The 22,880-nt window shown below is 42.6% G+C and overlaps 1 protein-coding gene across 2 annotated transcripts; it reads left to right on the top strand.

Annotated features, from left to right (window-relative positions):
• The first annotated feature begins 317 nt into the window (after positions 1–317).
• LOC306792975 (uncharacterized protein) lies at positions 318–22,783 on the top strand. 2 transcript variants are annotated; one of them, XM_079290374.1, is made up of 22 exons: positions 318–402; positions 2,783–4,182; positions 4,683–8,151; positions 8,420–8,599; positions 9,366–9,404; positions 10,061–10,179; positions 11,260–11,416; positions 11,635–11,774; positions 12,900–13,026; positions 13,888–13,923; positions 14,976–15,136; positions 15,317–15,440; positions 16,319–16,464; positions 17,624–17,750; positions 18,406–18,435; positions 18,522–18,634; positions 19,111–19,243; positions 19,515–19,654; positions 20,814–20,937; positions 21,257–21,415; positions 21,708–21,870; positions 22,449–22,783. In XM_079290374.1, exons 1-22 carry the CDS (start codon positions 400–402, stop codon positions 22,535–22,537), a joined length of 7,179 nt encoding a protein of 2,392 aa, XP_079146500.1. In that variant the 5' UTR covers positions 318–399; the 3' UTR covers positions 22,538–22,783. The 2 variants fall into 2 exon arrangements, with proteins under 2 accessions (XP_079146500.1, XP_079146499.1); XM_079290373.1 differs by lacking the exon at positions 318–402 and adding an exon at positions 2,450–2,521.
• Positions 22,784–22,880: the final 97 nt, after the last annotated feature.

Genomic DNA, 22,880 nt, shown 5'->3' with positions numbered 1-22,880 from the left:
GTCTAACAACCCTGTGAAACACAGACACTTTACCTATTCGTTTGTAGCCTTGACAAAGTTGCACAATAAACCGTCATCGCTGTGTCACGGTGCTCAAAGCCTCAGGGTGTGTTACCTGGCCCGGGCATATTCCGCCCGAGCCAGTTGTCATTAACTGTGGGAGAAAAAAAACAAATAACACTTCTAGAGCTGCATTCACAATGTCATCTCTGGCGTAGGATGCTCCGGGAGTGAGACGTTATATTTTCTCATTTTAAAACGTACGTTATTAAATATTAATGAGGTACAGACTGAGCAGGGACAAGTTACCTCGCAGAGGCGGAGGACCACTGCCTGCAGCGGGCTGCATTTGACCGGTTTGTTCCCCAAACAAGCAAGAAGGCAAGATAAACACTAATCATGGTAAGCGCTCACTGTCTGTGTCTGCACATGTTTGTAAAGAAGTGAAGTGAGGGTTCGTGGGCTTTTCGGTCGACAGACTATGTCCATTGTTTGTTTTGGTATTAGGGAGAAAGCTGTTAGACATCCATCCGGATTGCGTGGGCTGTCAACATGCTTTTCAAATCAGATTGCGCGAACTTGTATCTCTGCAACAGTAAGTTCATATGTCAACACTGTTCAGGATATACCTATAGGTGTTATGAAAACATTAACCACCTGGAATAACAAGACCGTTAAATGTCAAAAATAATGAACTTCTTCAATCCAATAATTACCAGAGCCACTCCCACACCTAAAGGCAGTGGTTATGTGACACATTGAAAAGTGAAAAAGTAGGCCTTCATTTAAACGTTTATCATGTAACGATTGCTTTATTTGATTCAAAATGTAAAAGTCGAGATAAAAACAATAAACCTTGACAAAAAGTACGTAAATGGTTAAATTCCTCGGCTAAGCAGCATGGAAACACTGAGTTGAGCTGCCCGCCAAATCAAACAAGAGCACGCAAGTTTGGAGAGCCAAAAACCGAATTCAACAGGCCCTGAAAAGCCACCCAGTCAGTGCGTCATTTCCCCTGGAAAAGTTTTTTTTTTTTTAAACACTGCCTCTCGCCGCCTTCAATTGCTGCGATATGTGTAGGAATTTTGAGCTACACGCCCAACATTGCCTTGGACTGCTTCAGCAAAGCTATAGGACAGCAGTGTCACTTTAGTCTTATAAACCAGAGTTATTGCATCTATTTACAAACTGCAATGTTCAAGCATGTTTATGTCGACACAATGGGTCCACTTTGGAGAGTTATCATGCTGCTTTTGTTTACTTAAACTCAAGTTCCATATGTTTCTACTTTATTAGCCAACTTGGTCTTTGCTACAAGATGAAATTTGGTCTCACTTAGCCCGACGTCTAGCAAGTCTCTCACATATTTGACAGCCAAGTGATACTTAGATACTTGAGGCGCATTCTGTGGTAATAATTAGAATTATTCATCTCATTTATACTAATCTATTATATTAAATTAATGAAGTTCCTCTTCTTGTCTTTCAAACAATAGATATGTTTTTCAGAAGTTAGGAGAAGGCTTTATAATGTGTGCCGGTTCCGAACTTAAAGCATTCATCATGAGAAAAAAAACTACTTGATGTTGAAAGGATAGACAAGCCAAACAATATCCCCCTGATGTTGTGACAAAAATGACAGTTGAACAGAACAGACATATCAAAATTACACTTGACATGTGACCCCACACCAAAAATAATTCAAATAATAATATATAAAGATGTAGTAGTAGAGTAAAAAGTGCAATATTATCCTCTGAGGCTAGAGTAGAAGTATATAGCTGCATGAATATAAATACTCAAGTAAAGAACTACCTGGAATGTGTCCTCAAGTATAGGCTGTTGAGTAACTGTACTTGTTAAGTCAAAGTTGCATATACATATATATATATGCGTATCACAGTGATTTTAATATGACTGGGAGTTGTTATGGCGGTAGGATTGTAGCCAGTTATACCATAAAACCAGTCTATTCAGACTAACACGTTTCAACAAACTGTAACCGCTGTCAGGTTGATAGTTACGCTCGTGTCAGACGTTTACGAGGAGCACGTGAACGCAACGTTTTTCATCGCCGGGCTGCGTGTGCGTCGGTGGAGGGGCAGAACTTCCACAGCGCCCGTACTGTATCTGCGATGTAACAGTCTGCCCAGTTGTGGATGCAAGGAGGACTAAACACAACATGTTAATCAGTTAGACAAACATCTATTGCGGAGCTATTCAGTACAAACTGACAACGGTTTATATTTTTGATAGGGCCGGGAAGTTTTTTTCTGTCTAATTAAGGGTGAGTTGAACTTGAAACTAATGCCAAGAGGACATTCTCAGAGAGTTAAGGATGGATCTACCACTTTGCGAAGGCAGAATGTATTTTTTGATAATTTTCTGCTTTTACACACTGCTATCGTTTATCCTGGGGGAATGATTTTGTTTTTGTTTTATGCTCTTTAGGAGTTTTGTTCTAAACCCCAATCATGTTCACATCCTACATAAAGAATCTGAATGATATGGTATTTTCTACGGTAAGCTTACAGGTTATGAGAACTCCTGCATGTATTTGCTATGCTGAGAGATGCATGCACAATGTATATGAACAAACATATACTTATTTAAGCCTGCACCCCATTTCCTTTGTTCATTGGCAAGATGTTATATTTGCACTACCACGTGTAACTGCTGTCAGCTCACCTAAAGTTTGCGTATGTTCACTGAAAATATGCATGCTTGTTAACTGCCGCTGCACATGGAGACATTAATGTGAGTTATTCTCTGCTTTGATTTAGTCTCAGATCCCTGAGGAGCAACAGAGCACTGGGGTCTTGGGTCGTATCGGGAGCTGGCTCTCTCCATGGAAGGGAACGGTTCCAAAGAGTCCTACTGAAAATGCCTCCCCGACGAGCGATCAGGCTCTTAAGTCAGAGGGAGAACAGGAGAGTGAAGAATCTGTGAGACTCCGGGCAAGGACAAAAGAGTGGGAGGAGGAGAAGGACCAGAGCTCCAATCCCAATCCATTCTATCTCTCCAGAGACATTTCCCCCTGTGAAGAGGGGGACGCCACACAGTCTGCCCACAGAGGCGGCCCTGTTGTGAGCAGCACTGAAACAGCAGGAGGAGGTCCAAAGAAGGAGGAGTTTGTGGAGTGCAGCAAGAAGAGAGTCGGGCAGGGCAAGGAGAGGGAGGAGAGCAGCAACGGCACTTTAGCGAGTGGGAATCCTGAGACAAATGCCAGTCAGCTGACACATCTCTCTTCCTCTTCTGAGCAGGGTGTGGTATGGGAATCTGACCGAGCCCACGCTCAGCCTCAAGCCCAGACACAAGCACAGGCAGGCAGGAGGCTCCATGTGTACCTGGAGGAGACCAGCGTAACTCACTGCGACCAGAACACCTGTGCTGGACAGGATATTGTGCAAGTCACAAAAAAGAACCTAAACGTCCTCAGCAAAGCAAAGTCATCACCAAATTTTGATTTTAGCTCAAGTGCAGAGAACAAAAGGACAAATGTGAGTCCTGCTGTTGGGGCACAGAGTTATTACAGTGCCCTAGTGGGGGTGTCACTGAAATCACACAAAGAGTCACAGTCAGAGCCTGATCCTGAAGGACAAACAGAGGCTGACAGCATGGGGCGTAAAAACGCAGCCAGAAGGAAATTCAGGAAAAACTCTCAGGGAGATGAAAGGAACAGCCCCCAGGAGAAAATGCCTCCCAGCGCCCAACCTGTCCCAGAGGGAATCTCTACATCAGATAACTCAGTGACCAGTGCTCAGGGCAAAAGTCCAAAGACTCACATGGGAGAGTCATCTGTAAACTCCTCCTCCAAGCACAGCTCCACCTCTCAGGCTTCACCTGAAGGAGCAGAGAATAAGACTTCCTGTCCAGATACAACCAAGGAGTTGGACAACTTCCAGGAATCAAACTCAGTCTTCGCAGCCACTCTGGCATGTGTGGTTGATGGGGGCGCAGACATGGAGGACGACAGTTTTTACAAAGTAGAACGGAAGACAGAGACACCAGAGTCCAAACGCAGGAGTCTGAAGGTTTCTCGAAGTGAGGTGAAGCTTTTTACAAAAAATGTGCCTTTGAATCCAAAGCAAAATCCAGCTGGAGACACCCAGGAACTTCAAGCAGCGTTAAAGAATTACACAGATGGAGCAAAGGATAAGCCCAAAACAGAGATCGATGCTAGGTAAGTCTTCAACTTAATCTGACTGGTTCAATGTAGACAGAGCGGTTTGTGATTTCTGAATGAATGAATGAAACAATGAATCATCAAATTTCCATAAGCTGTAATGGAGATTGAAAGTTTTTCAATAACATTCACTCAAAATGTCCTATTTGTTAGGAGTAAATGTTACAAGGAGTGTACCTCATGACAGACATTTTAATCTACCTGTTTGTCTCACGTAACATTGCTGTCAAAAGAATATGCTGTGAGTTGAACAATGGCGTGAGTCATAACACAAAGTACAACCCTGTACTTCAAGATTCTTTCTGTAAAGTGCAGAACAGATGGAAAAATAAAATTTAAATGAATACGTCACATTAGTCTGTGGCAGACAACTTAATGCACAATTAGGTAGTTGTGCAAGCTTAAAACATTAGTCAAAATCGCCTTTAAATGTTTAACATTTTGCAAAATACAAAAATGTGTGCTTGAATCTAACCTTAACCTCTTATCATACACAGAATACACAAGCTGAAGAAAATTGATGAGGAGCCTAAGCCAGTCGTTGGCCGCATTGCGGATAAAATCAGCCTCTTTGAGCGCCCGGCACCAGGTGTCAACAAGCGGACCTTCCAAAGTCCGAGGAGTGCTGATGTCTCTCCAGTCAGGAACGTCACGGAGAGGGTGAAAACAGATTTAGCGTTGCCAGAAAATAGGTCAAGGTCAGCTGAACGTTACGGCACAGCCAGGCCCAGCTCTGCATCACCCGTTGAGGCGAAGTCGATGACGATCAAGGAGCGAGCAAGGAACTTCACAGAGGCATCTGAAAGAAAGGACAAGCCAGCGCTGTTTCAAAAGCCAGACATGACAGGAATGTCTCTAAAAGCCACCTCATCTGTTGTAGTTGCTGCATCAAAGTCATCAGAACTAGACAATCAGGATCAACTGGATACTGAAATGCAAATACAGCAAGCAAAGTCAGAGATAACATCAAAACCAGATGGACAAGATACCACCACTGTAGGGCTAAAGATGTCTATTCCTAAAGAACAACCAACAGACTCCAACAACACAGTGGCCTGGACAACAGCAGATCAGGGTACGAAACCCAACAGTGTTGAAACAAATGTTCCAGCTGAAGAGCCGGGTGGTTCTGCAGAACTGACCGATAGAATTAGCTCACAGTTCAAAGTCCCTAGCAGAACAGGCTCCCACTCAAAAAGAAGAAAAGGTAGGGAACCAACCAGTTCCATCAGCCCAAATAGTGAAAACAAACTGGATCGCTCCATAAGTAAGCCAGAGTTCACTGCTAGGAAACAACAACAGGTCGATGAGGCTGCTTCTCCCTCCAAACTACTCACAGATAAAGTCTCATTACCATCTGATAAAGCTCAAGGAAATACAGATTGCAGACAGAAAGCATTGAAGAAAGAGCCAGAGGTGTTAGGAAAAGAGTTGGATTCTTCTTTTACAAAGGAGAATATTGACAAACCGGTGAACAGACAGGAGGGAATGCCTGAACTATCTGTCAACAAAGATGAACCTGATACTGCTGCTTGTAGCAGTGGAACTAAGACGCCTGTTGACAAGGATCCCATTATTTTACCCCAAAAGGAGAAAAAGGCAGGGGGACCTGGCCTCTTATTCACACAGAGGAGAGAAGAAAAGGCCTCCAAGGACAGCAGAGAAACTTCAGCCCCCTCCCCCTCACCGCCAGTTGAACAACCTATTGAGAAGACTGGTTCGATGGCGCAAGAGCCACCTGCTAAACAGCGGAAAATAGTTAAAGAATTGTCAGTGCAATCTGAACCGTACGAGCCAAATAAGAAAGACACAGTGCAAACACCGAAACGCCCAAACAAGGACATAGAACGAATAAATCCGGCTGAGAGTAAAGATGTGGGGATATTGGAAAAGGTGGATTGCGAAAAAACCAATCAGACTGAGCAGAAAAACAAAGACAAAGCACAGCAGCTCCTGCGTTCAGATAAAAACACCACAAAGACCAAGGTTTCAGAAAGCAGACAAGGTATCTCAGAGACAGAGGGGAGTACTGCGAGGGATGATGAAAGAAAAAATTCTGAAAGAAAAGATGAGACACAGCCGGCTAAAGTCATAACAAAACCAGAAACAAACCAATCAGAACCAGCCTCTCGGTCCTCGGGAAGTAAAAGTACATCAGTAGATCTGCCTGCTCAAAAACAAGGTGTCAGACACACAAAGACTACACATCCAGAAAAAGCTGCCGTTTGTGCCGTCACCCAAACTAATGAGGCTGCGAGTGTGACCGAGACTGCGAAAGGGTCGTCAAAAGGAATAAATGCAGCAACTGTGCCTTCTGAGTTGCAAACAAAGTCTACAGAAAGCCCTGGAGCAGAGCCAGTGGTGGTAGCAGCAAAACCACAGCCTCATTCTGTATCCGTGGAAAAAACAGAGAATTCACCCGATGACTCATGTGCAAACAGAGCTAATGATGCTCAGTTGTCCAGCTCAAAGTCAATTACCAAAGCAACTACAGCAGCTGAGAAAGTGACTATACAAGCCGCTGATGGTACTCCAGCGCTGAAAGCTGCACAGACTGATAATATGTCAGAGAAGGAATCATCTGATAAAAAGTCTTTGCCTTTTTCTGTCTCGAAATCTTTGAGCAGCGATGTAGCAAGACAGGATGATGGGGCAAAGAGTTCAACTGTCAAATCAGTGCCCTCAGAAGTCTCAGGAGATAAAACGAAACAAGCTCCTAGATCCCGACAGTGTGAGGAATCGAAGAATACAGTGAGTACATGTGATATTACTTCACCCAAGGGTGCAAAGAAAATAGCTGATGGCACTGCTTCCAGCTCCACAGTTGATGTGGTGGAGAAGACAGCTGAGAAAACATTCCATTCAGTAATGGATGAACTTTCACCCGTTGCTCATGGTAATATTTCCCCAAATTCACAACTCCACACGATCAAAAAGGAACCGGTCAAGAGCAAACCAAGTCAAACTCCAAAAGCACCCACTTCCCCGCATGCTAATAAGCCGATCCCAGACACAACAACCCAGCGTTCAACCATGAAGAAGCTCCATTTTCCACATGGACGAAGCAAAGACGATTCTGAAACGCGGCAAGACGCTCCTTCAAGCTGGCTGGATGTGGACTTTCCCAAACGTCTTCTCAAAGTCTCGGTGCCCAAACTGAGCTCTTTTGGAAGTGAGAGCAATCTTCAGGACACTGAGCTAGACGATGATGATTTCATTGAGAAAATCAAGAAGCTTTGTGCACCGTTCTCCCTCCCGCCACGTAAACACAACCAACTCCGGACACCTCAGCCGCCATTTGCCATGCCTGCCATCAGAGAGGCCCGCTTTGAGAAGACGTTTGACCCAGAGGAGTTTAAGTTTGGCTTAAGGAAGAAGGATCAGTTTAGTGTAGACACAAGCCAGGGCCTCTTAGCTTTTAAGTACCAGAACAAGGAGACAAAATCCGGCGTGAAGCCTGCCAGGGCTAGTTTGGCAGACAGGAGCATGCTGCTCAGTACACTGGACACTCACTCTCACCTCAGGGACAACACCGCTGTCAAAGATGAGGAGGATGTCAAGGAAGAGAGAAATGACCAGATCAAGGTGAAGTCTCGCTTGGAGGGGAGCTGTGTCTTCAGCAGCCTCTCCTCCTCCATCTTCAGAGAGAAGAGGAATGGAGTTCAAACGCAGGCAGAGGGCACCCACTCTGGGGATGTGTCACCTAGCGAAGCCCCCCAGCTAAGCTCTCCATCTGTATCCCAGCCACCCCCGCCAAGCCCAACTGCCACGAATCCACTCAAAGACACACTGGCCCTGAGCCACAGAGAGGAAGCCCAGGCTGCAGAGGCTGTGGTCAGTGACTCAGGCCTTCCACTTCCCTCCTTTAACGACATCAAGCTGCCGGACTATTTGGAGAAGTACCTCCCCCGAGAACCAGCAAAACCAGAGCACAGCATACAAGGACAGGAGCAAGTCAGAACTGAGGTCAGTTTTTCTCATATTTTCACCAACTAAAAAGTATACAAATGTTAAAGTTGTCCTCATAAAACATAGATTTCACAGGCAACATAGTACATCCTGCAAAAGTAGAAAACGTAATAATAGCATACTCATAGAAGCTAGTGCTCTGTTTTAGCATGTCTCTAAGAACAAAACATATTTGCAGGACTTTGTTTCTAGTAGAGAAGTAGAGAAGCACAAGAATAACCTTCATGCATACCTGATCGTTTTTGGTTTGTGCATTGTGCATCAGGTTATTGGAAAAATGACGGCTCCAGCCTCCGGAGGGGAAGCAGGCCTGGCTGTGAAACCAGGTCGAGTGCTTCCTGATGCTGAGCCTCCATGTTTTCCTGGGATTCCTCCAATCACACATCCTACACTGCTTGAGCTTAAGCAGCCTCTGGCTCTGCCACAGGCAATACAAAGTAATAATGTAAGTGTGCAGCATGTTCATGCTATTAAAAGGTTCCTAATAGTTTAGTATTACAAAAGTAAAGCTGCATATCTTTAGACTGCTTTCTGCACTGGTGGGTGAGTTAGAAACTCTTTATATCCTTCATTTCCCTTAGAGCTGCACTACGGTTTTTCATGGAAAATTCCACGATGCTATTTTTTTTCTTTTACTCTATTTGCATTCTGGTATCATCATCCGTACAGAAGCTTCTCAATTCACAAAACAGTGGATCTTTTGTCTTGCTCGTCCCTAAAATGATTTAAGGCTGCAACTTGTGATTATTATGCTTTATTGTACATTTTACATAATTTCCTAATCATTGCCAAATAACTTCTTAGGACGTGTTCTGAAGAAAGGATAGCCTCAAATAAACTCACTATTTGATCATAGCATCATCATTTATGATGGTAAATTTGTGATCTCCGTATATGTTGAATTGCTTGTTTGCCTGTGGGAAAATCTCACATTTTTGGTTTCAGCTTTCTAGGTAGGCCTACTGCTGTTTTTTTCTCTTTTTCTTTCCCTTCCAAACTCACAATTTGCTTATTTTGCATGCTGTATTAAGCAACACCTTTTCCTACTGGGTATACTTCCCAGTGTGGTACATGAATACAAATTCAAAACAGTGCTGTCTCCATGGACCCACTGTGTCCCTAGAAGTAAACTGAAAGGTCGGCTCTGCTTGTATTTTATTGATGCTTGCAATAGTCTGTGGTCTTGAAATTGATGTGTTTTTTCATTCCAGATAATAACTGCCAAAGGATTTCACAAGCGCCCTGGAAAGGTACAGTAGGCACTGCTTTGCCCACATACAATAGAAACAAGATGGAGAGAGGAATCTGAACAGACAGCTCTCTGTTCTGTGAAAACATCTGCTTTTCATATGGTGTTCTTGGGGGTAAACAAAGAATAAACAAAAAACCAGTCGAGTGCAAATGCTCAGCTGGATGTGATTATAGTCGTTCAGTGCTGCCAACGCAGTGCAAATAGTGTACAACTGTTTTGGCAGCACTGCTTTAACTCAGTCTACTTGTAGCTTTAGCTGTGCTAGGGATCCTCTGTCATGACTAAACAAAACAAAAACCACTGCATGGAAAGATCTCAGATTTGAGAGAAGATTTGATGAGGGCTTTTTAAAAACACTGTGTTATCGACTACTATCTCCAGAGCAGCCGGCCTGTATGAACTAAAATTGAACTTTCATGTTAAAGGGTAGCATTACATTAACAGTGCGCCGTGGTGGGTGTAACTGTGCGCCTGTTCGGGCTTTTTGGTTCGGATAACATAGATATGCTTTTAATGTAGCATAAAAGAGGATTGAAGGGAAGTGCCATGCTATTAGGTCTTTGTCAGCGCTGTGTGAATCACGATTTGATGTGATGGAGCAAGCATGTAATGCCATTTATTTAATTTTTCACACTATCTTTCATGTCTCCACAGATGGTGTTGTTTGAAAAACCTCAGTTCAGCGGCGAGGCGCATGAGATTTACAGAGATGTAGCAGATGCTACTTCTCTGCAGCTCTCGCCTCTCATATCTGTGAAGGTTGTTAGAGGATGGTAAGTAGCTACATTCAACCGGAACTTTTAGATGATGAAAAGAAAATGTGCACTGAAATATATGACTAATAAGTGTTGAGTGGTTTTGGGGATGCCATTGTGCCCTGTTAAGGCCCCTGAATGTGTAATTTACTTTTAATGGAATCTCAACATTGGGAGTTCGAACATACAATTATATATCCACTCTCTTTTTACTTCAAGTGTCCCTTGGTGTTTACTTGTAAACAAACAAAGTTTCTTTTTACATTCAGTGTTACTCACCAAAAAAACAGTAGTCATATCCGGCCTGGCAATGTGTTGATTGCATTTACTTTGTGTAGGACATTATGGTTTTAATTTTGAAATCTGCATTGTTTACACGCATCTTCTTGTTCTCTGTCTTTGCTGGAGCATTGCTGTGTTTCTTGACGTGTTACCAGTACCACCACCTTCAGATTAGTGGAATAGTGTGCAGCCATTGGCAGGAATTTGGATCGCATGCTATGTTGCTCTCCCAAAACAAAAAGCAAAAGGGATAGTGACATAATTGCTTGCATAACTATATAATTGCAGTCCTTATAATTATGTGGTCATTAGATAATGACCGACATGCCAGCTAGCCTGGCTCTGTCGAAAGGTAATCCACCTATCGGCACCTCTAAAGGTAACTAATTAACCAAACATATTGTGTTAGTTAAATCAGTATAAAAATCAAAGTGTAAAATTGACATGGTTCAGTTTTGAGGAATTATGTGTTGTGGTTGCCAGGCAACCACCAGAGACCTCAGGAAATCACTGTGCCCGGCCAAGAATTGACATTTTTTACAATTGCATCACACAAACGGGATATAACGTGGTAAGTAGTGTGCTTTAGAGACGCTGGTTAGAAGCTGTGTTTTGTACCTTAGAACAGAGCAAGGCTAGCTGTGACTGACGGTGACTGTGGCTGTAGCCTTATATTTATGGAACAGATAGGAGAGCGGTGTTCATCTTCTCATCCAACTCATGGCAAAAAAGCAAATATGCGTATTTTAAAATATTAATGTTTTACCACATGGTCTTTCCAACATATGATTATCTGATTTTTTGTTTTCACTACAGCTGGGTGATCTACGAGAAGCCTGACTTCCAGGGACGCTCCATCGCCTTGGAGGAGGGAGGCACCGAATTGTCAAATATGTGGGCAGAGCCGGGGCCAGAGACAGAACCACAGAACAACCCACCAATGCTGATTGGCTCAATTCGACTTGCTGTCTGGGTGAGTGCATTGGATATTCTGTACTTCCACCCCATTTGGCCTTCAGCGTTTCAATATCTACAACACTGTCACCCACTGGCATGGCCCTCTGAAACAAAGCTAATATGTGATGTTGCTTTGATATTCAGTGCAGACTCCTTGGTTGTATTGCAAAGGAATGATTTAAGAACTATGGGCCACTGCTGTTAATTACTGTGTTTGTTTCTCCCTCTCTGTAGGATTACAGCCTCCCCCGCATTGATCTGTTTACTGAACCAGAGGGCCTCGGCAGAGTAACACCTTATCACGATGACACCATAGAGACAGGCTCGTTTGGCGTCCCACTGAGCACTGCGTCCATCCAAGTTCACTCGGGGGTGTAAGTGTGGCTGTTAAAGCAAAACAATCATTCAGATCTTTGCAATTGACCTCTGGTAACAAGCCGACATCATCTAATATTTAGCAAGACCCTTCTATTCATTGTGAGTGATCAGATTGGTAGACAGGGAGTTATCTGTAGATTAGATTTCACTTGAAATGCGATACATTTAGGCATTTTTCTTTGGTTTGACTCTCACTCGTTTGACTTTTCAGGAATGTCTGTCCTGCTGATGCATGTTAGGAATATAGAGAGAGTGGGTGTGGGAGCACTTGTAAAGTGAAGAGGTGGAGACCAATTGGATGGCAACAGACAAAGGTGTGGGTAGAATTTGGCAAAAGGGAGAGTGTTTTTCCACCTGAGAGGAGTCGGCATCGGGGACATTTTGTGCCCTGCCCATGAGGAAGTTAATGACAGTCAGATGGTTTTTTTCACACATCTATTTTTGTCGATTGGTAGAAACCTGACATTTTTGAGATTGTTTCAACATTACTTCCCCCCCACCATTACTCCCCCCCCCCCACCCCCATGCAGAGGTAGTCTTTTGTTTAACACATTTACTGTAACATGTACCTGTGCTCAATTGACTCCTGTTATTATGGATCTTTCAGCGCCGTAAGGTTGGCTTCAGTTCTTGGACTCCCTTCCTCAGCCCTGACTGAGCTTTCCAGTTGACAATCATGTGGTGATTGGTAGAGCATTGCGTTTCACTACATAATGGATCAAAATGCCAGAGGTTTGGGCATTTGCCGACAAAGGCTGCCCACCAAAAGGAAGAATGCTTTGAACTGAAGCGTGCCACTCCCAAGATATTTTATTCTTAAAGAAATAGCATTTGTTTTCTGCTGTAGTTGGATGACTCATGTTTGACATAAGTATACAATACCTAATGAAAACACTGCCCTGCCCTAATAATACATAATGTACCAAGCTAAATTTCCAGTCATACCTAGGTGCTGAAAAACTGTGAGTTTGTTCTCTTCATAACAATTATGTCTTTCATAAAAGCAACAAGCCATGCAAGGTCATCAATCCATGCTTTTAAAACAACCAAAAGGCATGATGTGGAGGGACCTTTCGACTTAATACTCAAACATGCAATGTGGGTGTCCCTCTTTACTTCAGGTGGCTGGTGTTCAGTGACCCGGGGTTCCAAGGCATGATCGCTGTCCTGGAGACGGGAGAGTACCGTTTTCCTGACGCCTGGGGCTTCCCATCACCCTTTGTTGGATCTCTGAGACCACTTAAAATGGTTTGTTTTTCTGTGCAACATCTCATGTACACTGCAGAGGAAAGGGGATGGGATATGTTAATTAGCCATATGTTAATTTGTTTATTAAAATGCCACGGCATTGCTGGTCGGCCCACCACTTTGGTTCCGACTGAAATATCTCAACAAATGTTGGATGGATTGCCATGAACGTTTGTACCAACATTCATGGTTCTCAGAGAATGAATCCTAATGAGTTCTGATGATCGTCTGACTTTCCGCCAGCAGGTCTAAATATTAATTTTCCTGGGGAATATCTCAACAACATTTACCGGACTGATTGAGAAACAATTTGGTACAGACATTTATGATCTCGATGATCATCAAATGTCTTGATAACTTGACTGCCATATTCGATACGCATATTCACGTCCCCCTCAGGATGAATTGTCATAACTTCAAAGGTCCCCTGACTTTTCATATCGTGCCATCATCGGGTCAGAATTTGAATTTGTCCAATACTTTGGTTTATGATCATATACCTGCAAAATGAATGACATTCCCATCAGCCTCAGCTGTACTTTGTGTTTGGTGCTCATTAACACATGTTGGCTTGCTAACCTTCAAAACTAAGATTGTGAACACCATACACAGTATTGATGTTTAGCAGCAGGTATTAAAAGTTAAAGACATGAAGCTGCTACTACTGACTGTGCTTGCCAAGACACATGTTCAATTAATGTGATACAATTGTATTGTATTCTATTACTTTATTTTGCTCCCTGTCACTGTTTTACATAAATGACAGAGTTTTAAAGAAAATATAACCTTTTGAATATTTGTTTTTCACAGTATACATTTAATTCCAGAAGAAAAAGGTTGTTGATGATGTTTCTGTTTTAGGGTGGTTTCAAAGTGGAGAACCCCAATGAAGTCAAGGTAGGACTGACGTACTTTCTGCAATTTACTTCACTTGCATGTTCTATGCATGCTTAATTGCCACAATGGGAGGCAGCAGGTGTTGTTCATTTATTTAATGATGAAAAAAAAACTTACGGGACGCAGTCCAAAAACAGGCAGGCAACAAAGGTAAATCCAAAGAACAACCAGGTGCACTAAAACACTGGGAAAATATCTATAATAATCAGGCTGGACTACATCACACAAGGAGAGATGACGACTTGACACTGAAACAGGGAGAACAAAGAAACTAAATGCACGAGGATCTAATTTACTAATGAGCACAGGTGTGGTTGAAACAGGACAAAAAAAAAGACAAAAGCAGGAAGTAAAATAAAACATGACGCATGAGGAGTGGAACTAGAAAATAAAACAGGAAGCAGACTAAACATAAATGAATAACCCGGAACAAGGAAAAACATAACACACGGAATACCCAGAAAACAAAAACATCTATAGGTCACATAGAAACAAGACAGATAAACTAATAAAGGTCACTAAAAGATTATAATGCCAGTTACTCTTTCCAAAAAGTCTCTGGACACAGAGGCAGACTGTTAATATTACGGTAATATAATGTCATTTTCAATCTGCAAATTGTAAAGTAACCAAATGATTAACTGTGTTGTTATTGCATTCATAGAAAACATCTTTTATAAAAGGCCTGTTGGCAGTGTGCATTGAATTCCTCATTTTTCTGTGAGTGTTGTTTTCATCTTAATTTAAGAGAAAAAGAGATGTGATGTCAATGAATTGATGAACAGCCTTTTTAAAACTCAACATGAAGTACTATCATTCAACAATTGCAGAAGCTGAAGTGGAAACTTTCACAATATTATGCTCCATAGCAAGACAAAGCCAAGAAAACAAACATGACTCAATGTTTTTTTATAAGAAGACCTCTTAGGTGTATTATGCGAACAGCTATCCTGGATCATATGCCATACAAAAGAACTAAATTAAGTGCATTTGAACAAAAATAGAAAAAAAAGAGCCAGTTTAATACAAACCTTGTTCTTTCTCTATTTCAGGCCGTGGTGTATGAGAAGCCTGGCCTTGAGGGCTCCTGTTTGGAAATCGACAGTGACGTTTTCAGCTTTTGTGAAAGTGAAGGAGACACTGCTACTGATGAAGCAAACGTAGACTTGAGAAAACTGAAGTCTGTGGGTTCTTTAAAGATCATTGGAGGACTGTGAGTCTGCATAATTCATTCTCTGTGCTTATACAGGATCAAGTTAAAGTGGTAATCTTGACGTGTGGCAAAGTTTATTCAGGACTAACTTTTGCTGCCAGAAGGTGATTATGAGGTTATGTGATGCAGTAACGAGATACAGCTCTAACCAGCAACGTGGGTGCGCTTCTTTCCTCCCAGCTGGCTGGGCTACAGCGAGCCGGGGTTTGAGGGCCAGCAGTACATCCTGGAGGAAGGAGAGTACCTGGACTGCAGCGACTGGGGAGGCGCAGACCAGCTCCGGTCACTGCGACCAATCCTGGCTGTGAGTACCATACTGGGCTAGCTCACTGTACACCTTTGTGTGGCCAAAATGAACGGACAATACATCTCTATGTGACGGAAAATCTGGTCTGATGTTTAAATAATGGTTCGACCAACATTGGTTTGTGAAGATTTAGTTCAAAAAAATGGAAAGGATTCTGTTTTCCCTCCAAAAAAAATCCTTCTCGTCAGAATGTATAATTCATGTAAATGTATTCAGACCAAAACCTTCCATATAGACTCACACTATTGACAAGGTAAGCAAGCAGGGAGACCTCTATTAAATACCAATTGAATTAAATGCAAGTTTTTATTGGAGAATTGATTCATGAAAAAAAACAGTGTGAACAAATGTAAATAGAATGCAATTAAGTTTGTTTTTTTATGAAGCCGTGGTAACGGTATAAACTTTATCAGCAGCTGGCACTGCTGACTTTTGGTTGACCCAATAATTAATTGAGTTAAATGGATGTGATTCATGTGGGAAAAACAAAGAAACTCTTTCACACTGGCAAGGCGGTCAAGATCCAGGTTATTTAGATGTATTCAGACTGCAAAACAACATGTGTAAAACGAACATATTATGATTATTATAAGTAATGCTCAGCAAGCAAATCTGACACACTTTCAGTGTGGCAGATTTGACTCTTTGTATCTGTGAGGTGAATTAGTTTGAGCACTATTTATCTTGAATGTGTCTTAGCAATATTATTCTGAATGTTTAACTTGACGTATTTTGTTACTAATTTCTACTTCCAAGGGGCAGACATTACAAAAGAAAGGTTAAGAACCAGCACCGTAGAGTATATTGACTTTGACTATGCTTATTTATTATGTTTCTTCTTGGTGTGATGCTCATCAAATGCTTTTATTCTCCAGGATTTCATGTCGCCGCACCTCAAAATGTTTAGCGACAAAGATTTCGGCGAGCTGGGAGTCAACATCGACCTCACAGTGCCTGTCATTGACATGGACGGCACAGGCTATGGCATGAGGACGCAGTCCGTTGATGTCATCGGTGGCGTGTAAGTGACAAGCATCATACTTCTCCCTGTAACTCTCACTGCTGTGTGAGCAGTAATGGGAAATATAATGTTGGAGAATTTGCAGGACTATTGTTTATCCTGCTGAAGCAAATCGCATCAAATCTGTCTCTGACTATTGGAAGTCCTGAGCTGTCTTTACACTGCAAGGCTTAAGGTATTGTTCTACAGATGATGCGTTACAGTCCAGTGCAGAAGCATTCCTACCTTGCAACTTGATAATTACCGGTACTTCAGGCCATTGTGTTCTTGTGCGGTTTATGGCCATTCTTTACGTAGCGGTGAGGCCGCCGCGCCCAGGTTGACATGTCGAGACAGATTACCTTGCTCACTCATGTTTAGCCTGCCACACCTTACTTCCTGTCAAAGTAAATCCGTTTTGGAGCATGCTGCTTTACACCCTTTCTCAGTGGGAATATTATTTTTTTTTCTGTATTATTATCGTACACACTGTTTAAAAAGTAGAAGGTCCAATTAGTGGCTGTGTTCCCTATAGTTGTTTCTATTTCTGTTTCTTTATGCTATGATCAGCGAAAAGAACTGCAGAAGTAAACAAAACCAGAAGAAAATCAGAATGAATCATTTCTCAAATCAGAATAATGAAATGCAGAACATGCGGATCGTTGCTACCCAAGGGAGAGGCTAACAAAATGGTGAACAATGTGGAGTGAAACATTTTGTCCATCTTTAGGTGGCAGGACTCTTGTAGCGTTGAAGGGTTGTTCTTGCTGTAGACTGTTGTTAGATTGCACAGCCTCCCCCATGTTCTGAGCCTCTGATTGGCTCAGCGTGTTATTTTAGCATTGCTGAGAGGGACTTGTTTGTAGTGTGGTGGCACACACAAGCCCACAAATGCAGCTACATACAGCTACAGACATGCCCAATTTACCAAAAGAGTACATACAGCACATAGCCGCGGAGATACTATCATGTGGGAGGCCATTATCAACTTGGACTTCGACCAAGAATTGTTGACTTGACATGATGAATGAAAAAAACACTTGAATTCTTGTGGTTTTCATTGTCAGCAGTGTTTCTCTACTCATTAAGCATGTGTGAGAAAGGACAAATCACAATTCTGAAATGTCAGTGCAAAAGCAAAGGGTAATTCTGCTCCCCGTCCTTCTGTTTTCTCTCTCAGCTGGGTTGTGTTTGAGGAGCCGGGCTTTTGTGGCGAGTGCTACCTCCTGGAGAAAGGCCTGTATGGAAGCCCAGAGGACTGGGGAGCGCCACAGCCCAGAGTCGCCTCAGTAATGCCTGTTGTGTTGGTAAGAGCAATGACTCAGACAAAGTTAGGAAATCTTGATGTTTTGCTCCAGTTATTAGACAGATTTCACTGTGATATGCTATGTTGACTGCATCAGCTGGTGTGTTCACAACTACTTTAAGATATTGTAGTTTTAGCATTCTATAATTCATCATTTTTGCAATATTGAAATGCTTGCTATATTCTCACTTCCCCTGGTCGTCCCACTCGTGCTGGTGACTAAATCCAAACAATTAGGAGGGAGTGAGCAGGAGTCTTTTAGATGACAGACAACCCTTTATGAAGCACATTATTTTTGCAAGCATGAGTCATGTGCAAAGCCAAGGGGAAAATACTTGTCATAAGACTTAAAAGTGAAAACATATTAAATCATAACGGTGAGTCATCGTGAAGCTACTTCAATTTCAAACCAGATGATGACTAAGAGACTTTGATTTCATGCAAAGTCTATCGCAGTGTTGCATCTACACTCTTACGTTAAGTGACTAGATGCACTAAAATGAAATCTTTTCTAAAAAGGCCAATAATACAGTGTATGATTTGGCTTGAAATATAAAGCAAAGGAGTAATGGTAAATTTGTTGTTATTGTCTTTCCACTTTTGTGTGTGATTCAATGGATGTAAATGACCCTCATTCGGCTTTTGTTTCATTTCAGGATGATTTTGAGAATGCAGCCAAGTTTAAGGTAAGCGTGCTGGGATCGCGTTGGTCTTATCTGATGTGTGTGCGAGTGGATGACTCAGGCTTATTGTCTTGCTGTGTGTGCTCCAGGTGCAGATTTTCTCTGAACCAGGCTTTCAAGGCTCTGTTGTCCCTCTGGAGGACAGTGTGGCCTCCCTGCAGGACGGCGTCTCTGTGGCCTCATGCAAGGTTCTGGCTGGAAGGTGAGTGATGCTGCACACTATAAATACAAAATATCACTCCGCGGCTATTTTGAGTTATGTACTTGAAAGTCTTTGCACCATCCTGCAAAAGCATGCTAGGCCGTTTGTGATTTCCCAAACGTGATCTGATACAATTAAAGCTGCATATTATTCTTTTTCTGATATGTTCAATTGTATTGCTCATATTACAAAAGTATCTCTGGGACTCGAGATCTGCTACAGGCTGTAACTGCTCCACTTACTTACAAATGGCCATGCAGTCCTGTGCTTGTGTGTCGTCTGTTTATCCTGATAAGCATGAATAACCGAGCATAATATTCATATTTTGACTCAATCAATGTACATATTAAAAATGTAACGCCTATATCCTACAAATAGTTTTAAATGTTGATCGTATGTCCTCAGTAATCGGGAATTATGTGTGTGTGTGTGTGTGTGTGTGTGTGTGTTAATGTGTTTATGCAAATTGCTTTCAGCTGGCTGGCATTTGAGGGCCCGGACTTCACAGGCAGGATGTATGTGTTAGAAGTGGGGAGCTACCCAGACCTGAGGGCAATGGGCTGTGTCAATGCGAGATCCTCCATCCTGTCGCTACAGACCGTTGGCTTTGTAAGTTTATTTTCTACTCTGTAATTATTACAACACCCATTCCCTTTTATGTTGTACACGTGTATAAGTCAAACTTATCAAAACACGAGTGTCTCTTTAGAGGACAACGCATCTGTTGTTAACAAAGAGCAACATTTGCAGGGAGCAGAAAAGTGTGAGAGTGGTCCGTCTCCAGGGGAAACCTCAAGAATCCCTTTAATGTCAGCCTGCATTACCTGCCGCTCTCCGCCCACTCCAATCCTCAATGTACTCTCCACCTCTCGCTCGGCAGGAGTTTTCACTGCCATCCATCACTCTGTTCGAGCGGTGCGGTCTGTGGGGTAAGAGGGTGGTGCTGACAGATGGATCAGTCAACCTTCAGCTGGCTGGAGGCTGCAGCAGAGTCCAGTCTGTTCTCGTGGAAGGAGGCATGTGAGTACATTACAAATGCTGTGTGGTAACTCGCTCTGTCGGAATATAAAGCAGCTACTCAGCCGTCACCGAGTTCTCCTCTTGGTGCAAATTTGGCAAATGAATGCATGGTGTGCGTGTGGGTGTGCGTGTGTGTGTTGTTGTTGTTTTTTTACTGGGGAATGAACTGTGCTGTGAAAGCATGTAAAACAGAATAATATCCTTCATTTCTCACTCATCCATCCTTCAGGGCCCCCTGTTGATTCTCCTATTCCACGTGCTTGTTGTTTTTTAATCTCTTTTTAATGTCTTCGGAATGAAAAAGTTATCAACCACCAAGTCGACGTGTCAAATATTTTTTGAAGCTTAGTCCCGTTGCGTGTGGCGAACCATACCCATTTAGTGTGCCGCTACTGCAACAATAACTCAAAGAGTTCGGGGAAATATCAACAGACAAAGCAAGGCACTTGAATGTTAGAGATGAAGGATTCGGAGATAATAAAAGAAGCAACGTCTGGCGTTTTCCGTTTAAATAAATGCCTTGGTCTTTATAATTGGCAGTGGTTACCTTTGCATTTGCAAGAAGAGTATTTACTGTTATCCAGCTCTGATATCCAGGTAGTGAAAATGGCCTCCTGGAGTTATAGTTGCCGTTTTGGCCTCAGACGTGATGTTTCATAGAGTGCACATCTTATGTGTGGCAGCACTGACAGATGGAGCGATGATGGAATTCTGCTGCTGATGTGCGAGATTCAGCCTCTCGGTGTGAACCAATGCTGAGGAAATAAAGGGCTCACAGTGAGCCAGAACTGTCTCTGTAGTGGCACATTCCTACTGCACAGAGAGAGAGACGGGCACTCAGCCAAACACCAGGGCCATTGAGATCCCAGTTAAAAGCAGCATTTGGTGTCGCAGAAAAATTGGACGGCTGTGAAGCTCGGCACTTTTGAGAAGATCACCTTTGGCACAGTGCTGCCTGGGAGAGACGAGGACTCACAAATACAGCTATAAGTCAAAGTAGACTTTAAAAACACCCCAACTACAACAACAAATTGTATGTATAGTAAACGCTATTGTAAAAAGCAGTTATTTTTGACTGAACTGAGAAAAGCTGAGCAGGTGGTGCTGGTTTCATAGTAGCTGTTAGCTTGACTGTGTTTCTGTCTTTCTTCGTCACTAGGTGGGTTTTATATGAGGGAATCAACTATCGGGGTCCTCAGATTTTCCTGAAACCTGGTGAAGTGCCTGACTGGCGCAAGTTCAGCAGCTGGCAAAAAATTGGATCCCTTCGCCCTCTTATACAGGTATATCCACCACACCAACCAAAACAATTCAAATGTCATTCATTCGAGCTGCACAGTCCACGCTGCAAGCCTCGGCAGCCTGCTTATTGTAGTTACTTGTGTCATCGTTACAGTTACGACCTTTGCAGCAGCTGACATTGTAATTATTGGTGGAGAAAGATATTTATTACTTTCAAAATGCCTCACCTTGAAGTTGGATATTGTCCGATTTTGTTTGTATGGAGCTGAATATAGCTTACTTTGACATATTTTGGATATCTTTTTAAGGAATTAGGAACCCTGTTGTCTATGTGATTGGTCTTGTGTGTTTTCTGAGTAGAAGCGAGTGCACTTCCGCTTAAGGAACAGACAGACGGGGCTCATGATGTCTGTGACCGGCGATTTGGATGAGATCAAACTGCTGCGGGTCCAAGAAACAGAGGAGACTGATGGATTCGAACAGATCTGGTTCTACCAGAATGGACATCTCCACTGCAAGGTACCGGCGGTACCATCATTATACTGCTGCAAAAGCTGACCTGTGAACAGTGCTATGAATAAGTCGGATACAAGCAGTGCTGCAGTCCAGACAATTTGAATCATGTCAAAATGAATTCCCAAATCGAATCTGAATAATTAGAATTAAGATCAGGTCCAAAGTATAGGACACGACTCAAGACAGACCTGGGTACTACAACAACCGGTAGAAAGTCTCTCCCTATGTGAGGTGCCACGATTAAACAATAGACAATAAATGAATAGTCATTGAACTCCTCTCTCTGTGTCTCCAGCTGCTGGAGGAGTGCTGCCTGAGTCCCAGTGGTAGCGTGACGATGTCAGGATGCCGCGTAGGTCTCTCCCCAGAGCCAGACCACCAAGACCAGCTCTGGAGCGTCACCCCTAATGGATTCATCTGCTACACCCCCACCTCTGATCTGGTCCTGGACGTCAAAGGTGAGTCATCCATACGTGACATGACATGTACCTTCAGAGAACACAATTTGTCTTTAATAGTACAAGACATGATGATAGTGAAGTATTTCCTAGTTACATGACAACAAACTTCCTGACACTTTATGTTTCGGTGCAAGAAATTCTAACATTATTTTTTACATATCCTTTTTCCCCAGTTTGTTTTACATGCACGATGCATTCCTCATTAGACTGCTAGTGTTACTTAAGATGCAACTTCTGGACATTCGTTTATAACTCGTGTTCACACCAAGCCTGTATTCTCCTGTTTATTGGGAGTTGCACTTAAATTGAAAACTGGGTGTTTATGTCTAATGGCTTTGTTTCCATCACTGTCAATTACTGACACCTTGTGGACTAAACCGCGTGAGTGTAACTTGCTCCCGTAGCTGTGCCTACGGTGTGATATCTGAATTGTAAGTCGCTTTGGATAAAAGCGTCTGCTAAATGACTAATGTAATGTGTACAAACTATCCTCCTCTGCTCTAAGATGCATAGTATTGTGGATATTACTTGTGATAAAAACAAATAACTAATGAGAACAAATGTCTCTGTTTCAGGGGGAACTCACTACGACAAAAACCAAGTGATTCTAAAAACACTCGATCCAAAGAAACTCCAACAGCAGTGGGACGTGGAGATTATATGAAAACACGAGCTGCTGGACTGGATCCTTAATAGTTTTATCATCAGAGGAACACCTCGAACCAGAGGCTCCGTTATGCAGCTGCAAGACAAATGCTCAACGGCGAGGTACATCATTGGAAATGTCCAACGAGAAGGCCGACGTGGAGAGCTATGAATAAACCCGTAAGAATGTATTACTACCCAGAGCTGAGTCTGAACTTTAAATACTTTATATTTTTACATATCCTAAGGCTTGTTTCTTTGTCTTTTCATTGATTAATTCTGTTCGTCTGATAAATATGTCAAACAGTGTTAAAGCGTTTCCATATTTTCATGCAACGTCATGTTGTGTAGATGTAGTGTAG

This window comes from Melanostigma gelatinosum (assembly GCF_949748355.1).
Source record: "Melanostigma gelatinosum genome assembly, chromosome: 19".
Taxonomy (NCBI): Eukaryota; Metazoa; Chordata; class Actinopteri; order Perciformes; family Zoarcidae; genus Melanostigma; species Melanostigma gelatinosum.
The sequence above is the reverse complement of the archived record's forward strand: the minus strand, read 5'-3'. Positions and strand labels throughout refer to the sequence as shown.